Below are 14,309 nucleotides of genomic sequence, written 5' to 3'. Positions count from 1 at the left end.
ATCAAAGTAAAAAACTGATTTGGGCAAGAATGAATGTTAAAACTAGTGGGTGAAACTTTGATGAGGAGAGCTGAGGAAATTGACAGACACCAAGGGATCAATTAACATCAATAGTAATGGTACAAAGTGGCAACTGTGTGCCACCTGATATTATGCAATGAGAATATAGCATCTCTTCTGTGTTATTTCCATCAAACACATAAAATCTAAATCACAACACATACTGAGAGACAACTACAAAACGGTAGATCCTAACTCTGCAAAGATGTCAAAGCCATGGAAAGACCAGGAAAGACAGAGATGTTCCAGATCGAAGGAGAGTAGAGACTTGTCACAACTAACCACAACATGTGATTCTGGACTCGATCATGGGCTCTTTGGGAGGGAGGAGGGTATTTGTTGTGCCATAAAGCCACTATTGAGGCAACTGGTAAAATCTGAATGGGATCTGGGGCCTAGAATGTATTATTTTATCAATGTGAAACCAATTTCCTGGTTTTGATGGGAATGCTGCAGCTACAGAGTAGAGTGCTCTTCTGTTTAGAAAGTACAGACTAAGATATTTAGGAGTAACAGGCATCAAATCTGCAACTTATTCTCAAGACACACACACACCAATGGGAGGAAGTCCACTTTGACCCTCACAAGACATCTGACAACGTCTGCAGACATTTTTGGTTGAAGCAACTGGTGGTGGGTTTTTTGTTGTTTGTTTGTTTGTTTTCGGGGAGGGAGGAGGGCAGGTTCTACTAGCATCTAATGGGTAGAGGCCACATGTGTTGCTAAATATCCTCCAATTTACTAGGGCCAACCCCACAATAAAGATTTATTCAGTCCAAAATAACTACAGTATTGGGGCTAAGAAAGTCTAACAGGTAGGGAGGGAAACTCTTGCCACCACAAGCCATGGGCTATCTCTTCACTCGGAAATGAGGTCATTAGTGTCTTTAAATCTCATCAGATTAGAGAAGACCCAGATACTCCCACTGACCTATCAGCTTACATGAGGGTGTTTCTATTATAATGGAGAACTGGAACAACTGCTGAGAACATTTCCTACACCCACCTACTTACCCCCCCCTTCTTTTTTCTCTGGAGATTTGGGGGTAACCTACATAAAAATTCCTTTGAGAATTGAGGTTATCTACTTTTTTTACACAGATAACACAAATTCTAATTTCTTATATATAAAACATCATTTCCATTATATTAATTCATACATACCACTTAAATGCTTAAAATTTTGATCTATTTATTTCCTCTATTCCATTACACTCATCAAAACTCAATAGGTAAAATTTCTCTTTTTCTGTTTCTCAATGGCATTCTCCTTTTTAACAACTCTGAAGTAGTCTTTTAGTGTCTTGAAGGCAAATGGATGACCTATTTCCTATGAACTATTTTATGCTGCTTAAGTTCTTATTGCTCTCATCCTGAAGTAGGCTTCTAAATTCTTTACCTAGATATTTTTGTAAGGGTACATATCTTCCATGAGATCTAAAGCATTTTTTATTATTTTTATTGAAGTACAATGACACAATCAAAGTTTCATTTTTGAAAATTACCGACCCACCTAAATATTAATAAGATATGTAAAGAAATTCTGACACAATCCCACTTAAAAAGGGTTTTGGCAAATATTTCAGTAGGAGGTTAAAAAGGAAATTAAAACACTGAAGTTCAACCTCTTCAGGGAATAAAATATTATTTAGGACTATTGTTTTAAGTCAGGGCTTTACCCATATTACATTTTTCAAATAAGTTCAATTTCACAGCTCTTTTGGTTTTATAAATTAGCAATCATTTACTTAATTTTTCTCAGACATTATCCATCAACAGTAAATAGGTCTGCCTACTAAGTTATATGACCTGATTTACTTTAGGCCAGAGAGATTGCTTCATAATCGGGTCAAGTACCTATACACTGCTGCCTTCTAAACCACATTAGTAGCAAAGAAATGACTCCAATATTAAGTTTAAAGCTAAGTTAAAAAAACTGAACACAAATGAATACAAATAGATGTAAATGAGTATCAATTAACATAAGCATATAAGATAAGATTACTTAAAAATTTGTGAACACATTACTATGACTTCATCCTCAATGAAATAATCTAAAGACAAAAAGAACTGGAAAAATCTTAAACTTCACTCAGTGTACTTATTGTCCATAATAATATTGGTATGGGGACACCTGAGTGGCTCAGTCGGTTGGGCATATGCCTTCGGCTCGGGTCATGATCTCAGGGTCCTGGGATCGAGCCCCCACATCGGGCTCCCTGCTCAGCGGGGAGCCTGCTTCTCCCTCTCCCTCTGCTGCTCCCCCTGCTCATACTCTCTCAAATAAATAAATTTAAAAAAAGTTAAAAAAAAAATAAAGGGTCTGCCTTCAGCTCAGGTCATGATCCCAGGGTCCTGGGATCCAGTCCCACACTGGGCTCCTTGCTCAGTGGGGAGCTGGCTTCTCCCTCTGCCTGCCACTCCCCCTGCTTATGCTCTCTATCTCTCTCTCTCTGACAAAGTCTTTAAAATAATAATATTGGTATTACACTTTTATAAAAGTAATATGTACTACAGAATAAAGTAAACTAGTACAAAATTCTGTAATCTTAAATTTGAAATGAAACTATCAATATGAACGCACAGTTTATTTTTCAACATTTCATAGCTCTGTCCAACAAAAGAGCCTAGAAGAAACGAACACACCTAGCAGATCTCGGTTTCTAAAAACTATTCCCACCCAGAGAACCAAGGATCCTTGCATAAATGAATGCTTCCATGACTGAAACAGGTAAGTCATCTTTTGTGCAGAAAGCAAGGAAAATACTCAAAGTTGATGGGGTTGGGGCGCCTGGCTGGCTCAGATGGTGGAGCAAGCAACTCTTGATCTCAGGGTTGTGTTTAAGCCTCATGCCAGGTGTAGAGATTACTTAAAAAAATAAAATCTTACCAAAAAAAAGATGCTGCAGTTATACCAAAAGAACACAAGAGATACCTTGAAATAGCTCACACTGGCCCAATCTATTGTACATTTATTTCTTTTTTTGAGAGAGAGAGAACGAGAACATGCATATGCGCGCACAGGGGTTGGGAAGAGGGGCAGAGGGAGCGAGAGAATCCCACACAGTTTCCACACCCAGTATGGATCCCGACACGGGGCTCCATCTCATGTCCCTGAGATCATGACCAGAACTGAAATCAAGAATCGGACCCCCAACCGAACCACCCAGGAGGTCCTATAAATACATTTAAAAAGTAAAAAATCAGGGATGCCTGGGTGGCTCAGTTGTTAAGCATCTGCCTTCGGCTCAGGTCATGATCCCAGGGTCCTGGGATCGAGCCCCACTTCGGGCTCCTTGCTCAGCAGGAAGCCTGCTTCTCCCTCTCCCACTCCCCCTTGCTTGTGTTCCCTCTCTGTCTCTCTGTCAAATAAATAAAAATCATAAAAAAAAAATAAAAATTATTGAGTCTATACTGTAGGAAAGAGAGAGAGGGAGAGAGAGCGCAAGGTAGTGGGGAAAGGCGAAAGAAAACTCTTTACAGAATTCCAGTTACTAAATGTAGTAGAAATAGCAATTAGAAAACTCACCCTTCTGCAACTGTCAGTGTAATAAATGATGCAGGCAAAGATCAACAATGGATGCTAAAACGATGAAGTGAAACGGTAACAGGAAACAGGATATTCACGTGGTGCCAAAGTAGCACTGAGAAGCTTACTTACTGAATTATGAAAGGAAAAATATGCCCTAATTGGAGAGCTGGTGATCACAACCTCCATTTGGTAGTCAAACAATATTAAGAGCAGAATAACCAGGTGTTATGTAGCTTCTAATGTAAAGCAACAGACACAATTATCACTTTGACTTATTCTTGCCAAAATGTTTAACCTGAACCTAACCAAGCTTACAGACCTAATTTCCAGTGTTCTATGCCACTATACTAATTTTTTTTTAAGATTTTATTTATTTATTTGACAGAGAGAGGGAGAGAGCTCGTGAGTGCAAGCAGGGCGAGAGGGAGAAGCTGGTAGCCTGAACCAGGGCTTGATCCCAGGATCCTGGGATCATGACCTGAGCCAAAGGCAGACACTTAATCTAATGATCCACCCAGGCGCCCCATCGTTATACTACTTTAATACAGTAATTACCTAAAGGACATTATCAGGAAAAAAATCGAATATTCTACAAGTATCATGAGCTCTTTAAAATAAAATCAGTGCGGGGGCGCCTGGGTGGCTCAGTCGTTAAACGTGTCTTCGGCTCAGGTCATGGTCTCAGGGTCCTGGGATCGAGCCCCACATCGGGCTCCCTGCTCGGCAGGAAGCCTGCTTCTCCCTCTCCCACTCCCCCGGCTTGTGTTCCTGCTCTCACTATCTCTCTCTAATAAATAAATAAAATCTTTAAAAAAAAAAAAAGTAAAATCAGTGCCACAAGAATTTTTTTTTTTTTTTAAGATTTTATTTGCGAGAGAGAGAATGAGAGACAGAGAGCATGAGAGGGGGGAGGGTCAGAGGGAGAAGCAGACTCCCCATTGAGCAGGGAGCCTGATGCGGGACTCGATCCCGGGACTCCAGGATCATGACCTGAGCCGAAGGCAGTCGCTTAACCAACTGAGCCACCCAGGCGCCCGCCACAAGAATTTTTAAAAGACAAGGGGACTGTTCAAGACTTGAGATATAACAACTAAATGATTATGGTTTGGAAGAAAAATAAAAACACTAAAAGACAATTCAGAGATAGTTGGGGTAAATGCAGTATGGACTAGACATCAGATAATATCAAAGAATTGCTGATGTTTTTAAGTACTATAAGCATATAACCACAGTTGGGTATGTATGCTTAAGAAATGTATGCTATCTTGGGGAACCGGGCTGGCTCAGTAGGTGGAGCACGGGACTCCTGATCTCGAGGTCATGAGTTTAAGTCCCACACTGGGTGTAGAGATTGCTTAAATATAAAATATTAAAAAAAAAAAAAAAAAAAGAATGTTATCCATAACTCTACAACTGACCAACTAACTTTCAAATAAGACAGAAAAAAATTATATGAACGGTAGGGGGAAGATCATGTATATGCCATTAAATCAAAATATTAACTGGGAATCAATCTAGGTAGAGGGATATGCGTATTCATCGTACTTGTCTTTCACATCTTCTATATATTTTGACTTTTCATAATAAAAAGTTGAGAGGGAAGAAAATAAAGCAGAATGCTATAAATCAGCAGTTCTCAAGGTGTGTGCTAGGGACCCATGAACTCTTTCAACCATTTCACAATAATAAGATGTTATTTGCCTTTTTCACTGTGTTGTCATTTGTACAGATGATTCAAAAGCAATCAATAATGGATAAAGCTCCAAAGATACAAATGTAGTAATCCAAAGGGACACCTGCATCCCAATGTTTATAGCAGCAATGTCCACAACAGCCAAACTATGGAAAGAGCCCAGATGTCCACTGACAGATGAATGGATAAAGATGTGGTATATATATATACAATGGAATATTTTGCAGCCATCAAAAAAAATAAAATAAAATCTTGCCATTTGCAACGATGTGGATGGAACTGGAGGGTATTACGCTAAGCAAAATAAGTCAATCTGAGAAAGACAATTATCATATGGTCTCACTGATATGTGGAATCTGAGAAACAAGGCAGAGGATCATAGGGGAAGAGAAGAAAAAATGAAACAAGATGAAACCAGAGAGGGAGATAAACCATAAGAGACTACTAATCTCAGGAAACAGAGGGTTGCTGGAGTGGAGGGGGGTGGGAGAGATGGGGTGGCTGGGTGATGGACACGGGGGAGGATATGTGTTGTGGTGAGCACTGTGTATTGTGTAAGACTGATGAATCACAGACCTGTACCCCTGAAACAAATAATACACTTTATCTTAATAATAATTTTAAAAAATTAGTTAAAAAAAAAAAATAATGGATAAAGCTGTTGGTGACTTAACATGAATCAAGATAGGGAGGTCCAAACTGTGTAAGTAGTCATATTTTTTACTGCCATATACTTCACAGAAAAAAAATAAACTGCCACTTTCATATAAGAAAAAGCCCTTTAAAAAGGAGTAAAAATTACTCATTTTATTAAATGACAACCATCAAATGCACTAATATTCTGTGTGACAAAAAAGTATGCATAAAACAGTTCTTTTGCATACAAAGTACAGTGGTTATATCAAAGAAAAATATGTAACTGCTCAAGTTGCAAACTGAACTACTCACTTTTTGTCTGGAACACCAATCTTTACTTGAAAGACTAACTGACAAACTATGCTTCTTATACAGACTTGGGTTTTAGGCAGACATTTTCTCAAAAAATGTACAAAGTGGGCCTATCACTGCCAGTCATTTTCCTTGAAGTATTTTCTGCCAATGAAAAAACTTCAACTTTTGGGATGCCTGGGTGGCTCGGTCAGTTAGCATCTGCCTTTGGCTCAGGTCATGATCCCGGGGTCCTGGGATTGAGCCCCGCATTGGGCTCCCTGCTCGGAGGGAAGCCTGCTTCTCCCACTCCCCCTGCTTGTGTTCCTGCTCTCGCTCTATGTCAAATAAATAAAATCTTTAAAAAAATAATAATAAAATAAATCTACATACCTGTGAGGCTGCATTTTCTTCATATATTTCAACCACAACAGCATAATGAAATATATTGAATGCAGGAGCTATGAGAATCCAGCTGTCTTTCATTGAGCCAAACTTTTTTTTTTTTTTAAGATTTTATTTATTTATTTGACAGAGAGAGAGAGACAGCAAGAGCAGGAACACAAGCAGGGGGAGTGGAAGAGGGAGAAGCAGGCTCCCCGCCGAGCAGGGAACCCGATGCGGGGCTTGATCCCAGGACTCTGGGACCATGACCCAAGCCGAAGGCAGAAGCTCAATGACTGAGCCACCCAGGCGCCCCTCATTAAGCGATTTGCAATGTTATTCTTCTCACTACTTTGAGAAAGTAATTTTCATAAAATATCATATTAACATGTAATGGGTTATTGTTTTAGGTGAATTAATATATATATTTTTAAAATGTGTTTTCACTTCTAATTTGATAAATATTGATACATCTGCACATATAATCAAAAGTTCTTTAAAAAAAAGTTCTTTGGGGGCGCCTGGGTGGCTCAGTTGGTTAAGCGACTGCCTTCGGCTCAGGTCACGATCCTGGAGTCCCAGGATCGAGTCCCGCATCGGGCTCCCTGCTTGGCGGGGAGTCTGCTTCTCCCTCTGACCCTCCCCCCTCTCATGTGCTCTCTCTCATTCTCTCTCAAATAAATAAATAAAATCTTTAAAAAAATAAAAAAAAGTTCTCTGGGTAGGCACCTGGGTGGCTCAGATGGTTAAGCGTCTGCCTTCGGCTCAGGTAATGATCCCAGGGTCCTGGGATCAAGCCCCACATCAGGGTCCTGGCTCAGCGGGTGGCCTGCTTCTCCCTCTCCCTCTGCCTCTTCCCCTGCTCATGCTCTCTCTATCTCTGTGTCTCAAATGAATAAATAAAACCTTAAAAAAAAAAAAAGTTCTTTGGAAGGGGGTGCCTGGATGGGCTCAGTCAGTTAAGCGTCTGCCTTCGGCTCAGGTCATGATCCCAGGGTCCTAGGACTGAGTCCTGCATTGGGCTCCTTGCTCAGCTGGGAGCCTGCTTCTCCCTCTCCCACTCCCCCTGCTTGTGGACTCGCTCTGTGTCAAATAAATAAAGTCTTAAAAATTAAATAAATAAATAAGCTATCTGTGATTCTCAGTAAATTTTTAAAGATTGTAAAGTGATCCTGAGACCAAAGAAATTGGTAACTATTGCTCTGGAAATCAATATATGCCATACACAATTTCATATACACCAAAAACCTCACCTAAGCACTAATGACTACAGTTATATAGTCCATACAGACTATAGTCCACATGGCCCTGGCTCCTCGCCCCAGGGCAATCTTAAGTTTATTGAAATTAGCATTAAGCACTTTTTTTTTTTTTGGTGAGGGGTGGGCACATGGGGGTACAAAAGTATAGCACAATTACTTTGAAATGAGTCCCAATTAGATAAAAGAATAAAAATAAAATGAGGCTGTAAGACTTGGCCTTATTCATTCTTGGACATGCTTATTCTTTAGCTGTTTAAAAGTAGATCCATCTGCTTTGGTGTTGACAACTTGTAACTACCTTTTATTTATTTATTTTTTTAATATTTATTTATTTGTCAGAGAGAGAGCACAAGCAGGGGGAGCAGCAGGCAGAGGGAGAAACAGGCTCCCCGCTGAGCAAGGAGCCCAACGCGGAGCTCGATCCCAGGACCCTGAGATCATGACCTGAGCTGAAGGCAGATGCTTAACCGACTGAGCCACCCAGCGTCCTATAACTACCTTTTAATAACAAAATTATTTAACACATAACAAGTTATATAAGTAATTTTTTTAAAGATTTCTTTTTTTATTTGACACATTGGGGGGGGGAGAACAAGCACAAGCAGGGGGAACGGCGGGCAGAGGGAGAAGCAGGCTCCCTGCTGAGCAAGGAGCCTGATGTGGGGCTCAATCCCAGGACCCTGGGATCATGACCCGAGCAGAGGGAAGCCGCTTAACTGACTGAGCCACCCCGGTGCTCATGAAGAATTTTTTTTAATGAACAGGTAAAGTCAAGCAAATTATTCTGAATACCCTGCTGGACCATATTCAAATGACTTACACAATGTATATGAAGCTGGACCCTTAACGTATACCATATACAAAAATTAACTCAAAATGGATGGAAGACTTAAATGTAAGACCTAAAACTATAAAACCACTAGGAGAAAACATAAGAGAAAAGCCATATGACATCTGACTTGGCAAGGATTTTCTGGCAACAAAAGAAAAAAATTAGGACTTCACTGACATTAAAAACTTGTGAATCAAAGCACACTATCAAGAGAATGAAGAGACAAGTCACAGAATGAGGGATCTATGTGCAAATTATTTATCTAATAGGAAATTAATATCTAGAATATGTAAAGAACTCCTATAACTCAACAAAAGATAAACAACTCAACTCAAATATGCACAAAGGACTTGAATAGATATTTCTCTAAAAAAGATACACAAATGACCAATAAGTACAGAAAAAGTTGCTCGACATCACTAGTCAGGGAAATGCATATCAAACCACAATGAGATACCACTGCATACCCACTAGAAGAGCTATTAAAAAAAAACAAAACAAAACACGGGCGCCTGGGTGGCTCAGCTTGTTAAGCTCCAACTTAATGTCAGCTGAGGTCTTGATCTCAGGGTCATGAGTTCAAGCCCTACGTTGGGCTCCACACAGGGCATGGGAGCTATTTAAAAAAAACAAAAACAGGGCACCTGGGTGGTTCAGTCAGTTAAGAGTCTGACTCTTAGTTTTGGCTCAGGTCATAATCTCAGGGTCCTGGAATGGAGCCCTGCATCAGGCTCGCCGCTCAGTGGGGAGTCCGCTTGTCTCACTTTTTCTGCTCCTTCCCGCACACACGCGTGTGCTTACTGTCTCTCTCAAATAAATACAGAAATCTTTAAAAACAAAACAAAAACAAAAAACGAAACAAAACAAACCGCAGAAAGTTAAGTGTCGGTGAGGACGTGGAGAAAATGGAACCCTCGTGCATTGCTGGTGGAAATGTAAAATGGTTCAGTTAAGGTGGAAAAGAGTTTGACAGTTAAACAAAGACCTACCCTATGTCTCAAAACTTCTACTCTTAGGTAGATATCCAAAAGTACTGAAAGCAGGGACTCAAATAGCCAAAAGGTGAAAACAACCCTAATGATGAATAAACAAAATGTGATATACACAAAGTGTCCGTCTAAAAGAAGACACAGGGAAAGAGAGAGAAGGCCATGTACAGAGGCAGACACTGCAAGTTATGCAGCACAAGCCAAAGAACACCTGGAGCCACCAGAAACTGGAAGAGGCAAGAAAAGATTTCCCCCTAGAGGCTTTGAGAAAGCACAGGCTTCCCAACATCTTGACTTGGATTTCTGGAATGCAGAACTGTAACAGAATAAGTATGCTTTAAGTCAGCCAGTTTATGGCTTAAACTAATACAAACAGTAACTTTCAATATATTTATACCACCTAATAGAGGAGTTGTACCAGTGGATGGCAGAGTCTGGTCTTCTCATCAATAAAATACCCCTGAACAACAACAAATACAGTATATACACACAATGTAATGTATTTCGGCCATAAAAAAAGGAATGAAATTTTGATATGTGCTATAATACAGATGGAGCCTGACAATATTATTCTTAGTGAAATAAGCCAGACACAGATAGGTAAGTATTGTATGATTCCACTTATATGAGGTAACCAGAACAGGCAAATTCATAGAGACAAACAGAACAGTGTTTACCAGGAGTTGGGGCTGGGAGGACAAAGGGGGAGTTATTGTTCAAAGGGTACAGAGTTTTTGCTGGAAATGATTAAATGTTTTGGATATAGATAATGGGATGGTTACAAAATACTGTGAATGTATTTAATGTTACTGAACCGTACATATAATAAAAATTATGTTAGGCATATTTTTGCACACTTCAAAAAATGGTTACAATGCTTAAAAAATTGACTTACATCCTTTAAAAGAAAAATTTGTTAGTAATTTTCAAATAAAAAAGTTTGAGTTGCACCCTCCAATAAAAATAAGTAATACAAAGCACTGACAATGCTTTACTTACCCGTTTGGGACCACTAAAAATCTTTCTGGTGTTTTCTTTTGATTTATCTCCTTGTTTATTTGGGGGCTTCTTCACACTTTCAGGCACACCAGGCAAGTCCTCTGTAAAATCCAAGTTTTCTGAAATGGTAATCAAAACTAGCTAGCTTTCTAATACTTCAAATTATCTACGAAACAACCTATGAACATTTGGGGGTGTGGCATATTGTGGGGGAAAAGAATAAAAGGAATAAAAGCACCACTCAGTTGACAAAATATTCCTAACAGTATAAAGTTTCATTTTGCCATTCTCACCCTCCTGCTTGCTCCCTACTCTAGGAGAGAATCAGAAACCTAGTTACTGTGTATGTGCTTCAGTTTTATTTTGTGTAAATGGCAAAATCAATTCTTTAGTAAAACAACTGTTGGGTATCTATGGACACTGATATTAGAATGGTCTAGTTTAAACACACACACACACACACATACAATCAGGTGGTATCCACCTTTAACATTTTTCTAGAACTTAAGTATACTGAATTATGCTGGCCTTCAAAGAATGTCTGCTTACATCTACAAAAACCACATTAAAAAAAAAACAAAACAAAAAGAAAAAAAAAAGACAGCTATTCATGGCAAAAGATAGAAAATGACCTAGTACAATGTAGCTCAATGATTTGTGAGTCTTCATACAAAAATAACCGAAGAATTAGATTAATTGCTAAATGGTTGTACTTTTTCTAGCCTAAACAAAAAAAGAAAAACAGGAAAGCTTTTTGCTAGCCCAACCCTTAAAAATATTTGCTATTTCATACATCATATGAAGACCCAAATTCCAACTTTGGCTATATCAATCAAATGGTCTCTAATTTTTAAATTTTATTTGGTATCAACAAGAATTTTTTGAAAGGGAGCCTAATGATTTCACATTTCAGTGCTTAAAAAGTTATGTTACCTCAAAATGTAAATTTCTGCCACAGATTTTGTATTGCTGATTAAGATAACTTGATATCAAGGTTAGTAGTAAGAGCTAAGTAAACTTCAGGGAGACAGGAGCTCAGGTTTTGTGCATCATTACTTATTATCCTCCAGAGAAAGCAACTGTAAAGCTATCTGCCCAGTCAGATCTCATGTGACTAGCAAGGCTGCTGCAAACTTCAATTCTCCAGAAGAGATTCCAGACAGCATTAGATGAATTCTGACAATACCCTTATTTATTTTTGCAGTGGGGAGTAAGGAGTGAGCCCTTAGGGACTATTCCCATATAATTCTAGTTTTGAAGAGTGACTCTAATCTAACAAAACTATTTTTAGGCCAAATATAATAAAATGGTCAGTAGTCTCAAGTATGACTTACAGTGTACAAGGGAATCTATATGTAAGAATACTACCAGAATTCTAATTCACCATAATGACATCTTGTATGACTTAATAGGACAAAAGCTTTATTTAGTAAGTAAACCAATATGGAAAAACTATGTATTTGGTTAAATACATATAAATATAGCCCCTGTATCCCAGAGGCTTTCACTTACTCTTCCTCACTCATCAATCAATCCACTTCACAAAGCCCTTGTCAGGTAATGACTTAATTATAGCAAAGCTAACCTACTTCTTTTGTTTGTCTCTCACAGTAGACTATCAACTCCTTGAGAGCCTCTAGTCATTACTGGCCCTACAATCTAAGAGACAAATTAAATTTCACCGTTAAGAGGGAATAAATACTTAACTAGCCCTTTTCAATTTTATTAAATCAACTCAAGAAGATGATTTTTAAGATTAAGACTTAAACTTAAGATTTCTTGAGAATGCTTTAAACATTTGTTAGTTGATCAGTTTTGAGCCAACTACAAAGGCTTTTTATCAATTTTAATTTTCTAATTTTTCCCTCATTACAAACCATCTATTATCAGTGTAGTCCTAAATGTCCAAAATCTACCCGAAGTCTCCATTGCATTTAGATTTTCAAAGTTGAAACATCAAGATGTCTAGTACCCCTATACACACAGACACTTAAAATTCTCAAGTGCTAACAGCAGAATTAAAACACAAATATGGAAAGACTCCAATCTATAAATTGATCCTTACAATGTGGAACTTAATTATTAACATTTAAAATGCTGTACCTCTGGATAATGTAATCTATGGTCCTACACAGTACTTCTATTAAAATTGAACATAACAAGTTAAAATTAAGTATCTAGGCAGAAACTAAGTAGCCACTGATTTAAACCTGAAAAGCATTTACTTATAATTTTTTTTAAAGTCTTACCTGCATTATTAGCACTAGACTGACTGTCCTGGGAATTATCATTGCTTTCAGGAGGAGGCTGTAAGGAGGGGGATGGAGCTGTTTTAGTTCTTTTTTTGCTTGTCTTTCTTTCCACTTGACAGTCATCTTCATCATCATCTTCACTTTCACTGAGATCATCAAAGCCAAAATACTTAATTTTGTAATTAGAACTCCCAGAACCTCCTTCATCACCTCCTGTCTCATCATGATCTTCAAAACCAAAAAATTCAAGTTTAACATCCTTTTTAGATTTAGTATTACTAGGTCGAAATCTAGTAGTGGTCTTAGAAGTCGCAATATCTGCCTTTTTTCTTAGACGGCCAGCTTCTCCCAAATCTGCAGGGGTTGATGCAGTGAACTCATCCATGCTACGTTCCATAGTATCCTGTATGGTAACATTACAAACTGACAAGCAAGATGGATGTAAAACAGTGTAATCTCTAGTCCGTCCAACCGTCCCTCTGAAACTGGTCCCAGAACTTACACTGCCTTTCTTTGCCTGATTCAGGCCATCTTTATTTGATTCACTGTTTGCTTTGGCTAAGGCCTGACTGGTGCCGTCCATTAGCTTATCAAAATTTGATGCTCCTTGTGAGGATTTTGCTTTATTGGCCCTACAGTACGTCCTACAGTTGCTTGGCCTAAGAACACTTTGCACGATGTCTTCCTCAATGACTTCATTTAGATTTTCCAACCGGTTTTTAAAATCCTCATCCTTCATCTCCAAAAGAGGATCACTATCCAAACTTAAAATACAATCTTCTGATCTGATATCTTCAAAATCATTATCCCATTCATACAAACCAGTTCTTACAGATCCCTTAATGGGAGATATTTCTGATGGAGATTCTGACCTTTTTCCAAGTTGGGAGTTCCAAGTATCATTTGTTTCCTTGATTTCATCAGCTCTGTATCCAGAAGCTACAGTTGTTTCTGCATTGGGTTTCTTAGTACTATCTTCAGCATTTTTGTAAATATGGTGACTATTCTTTTCATATTCTTCACTAAAATTCTCCATTTTATCTGTAAAAATTAAAAATAAGTCAAGGATAAAAAGGTAAGTGACATCAATGTAAAAGTTAACAAATAACAGGAACATCTTTAAGAATATAGAATCAATCTTAAAATCACTACAGTAATGTTAAATAAATTAATGAATGTTTACATATTTGACATTTCCCCTTCCACCTTTTTTGTTTTTAAGTGGGGAGGAGAGGGAGAGAATCCTAAGCAGGCACTCCACACCCAGCCTGGGGCCCTACATTGGGCTCGATCTCACTACTCTGAGGATCGTGACCTGAGCTGAAATTAAGAGTCAGACACTCAATTGACTGAGCCACCCAGGCTTTTTTTTTTTTTTT

The 14,309-nt window shown here is 38.5% G+C and overlaps 1 protein-coding gene across 2 annotated transcripts; it reads right to left on the bottom strand.

The window, feature by feature from the left end:
• Nucleotides 1–10,564: 10,564 nt before the first annotated feature.
• LOC145719923 (wings apart-like protein homolog) lies at nucleotides 10,565–14,111 on the bottom strand. 2 transcript variants are annotated; one of them, XM_081811540.1, is made up of 2 exons: nucleotides 12,928–14,111; nucleotides 10,565–10,779 (listed from the first exon to the last, which is right to left on the bottom strand). In XM_081811540.1, exons 1-2 carry the CDS (start codon nucleotides 14,045–14,047, stop codon nucleotides 10,580–10,582), a joined length of 1,320 nt encoding a protein of 439 aa, XP_081667666.1. In that variant the 5' UTR covers nucleotides 14,048–14,111; the 3' UTR covers nucleotides 10,565–10,579. The 2 variants fall into 2 exon arrangements, with proteins under 2 accessions (XP_081667666.1, XP_081667665.1); XM_081811539.1 differs by having other exon boundaries at nucleotides 10,565–10,797; nucleotides 12,928–14,101.
• Nucleotides 14,112–14,309: the final 198 nt, after the last annotated feature.

Source organism: Leptonychotes weddellii, unplaced genomic scaffold (genome assembly GCF_054177405.1).
Source record: "Leptonychotes weddellii isolate Sample4059 unplaced genomic scaffold, ASM5417740v2 HiC_scaffold_828, whole genome shotgun sequence".
In the NCBI taxonomy this organism is placed as follows: Eukaryota; Metazoa; Chordata; class Mammalia; order Carnivora; family Phocidae; genus Leptonychotes; species Leptonychotes weddellii.
This window is presented reverse-complemented; position numbering and strand designations above follow the sequence as displayed.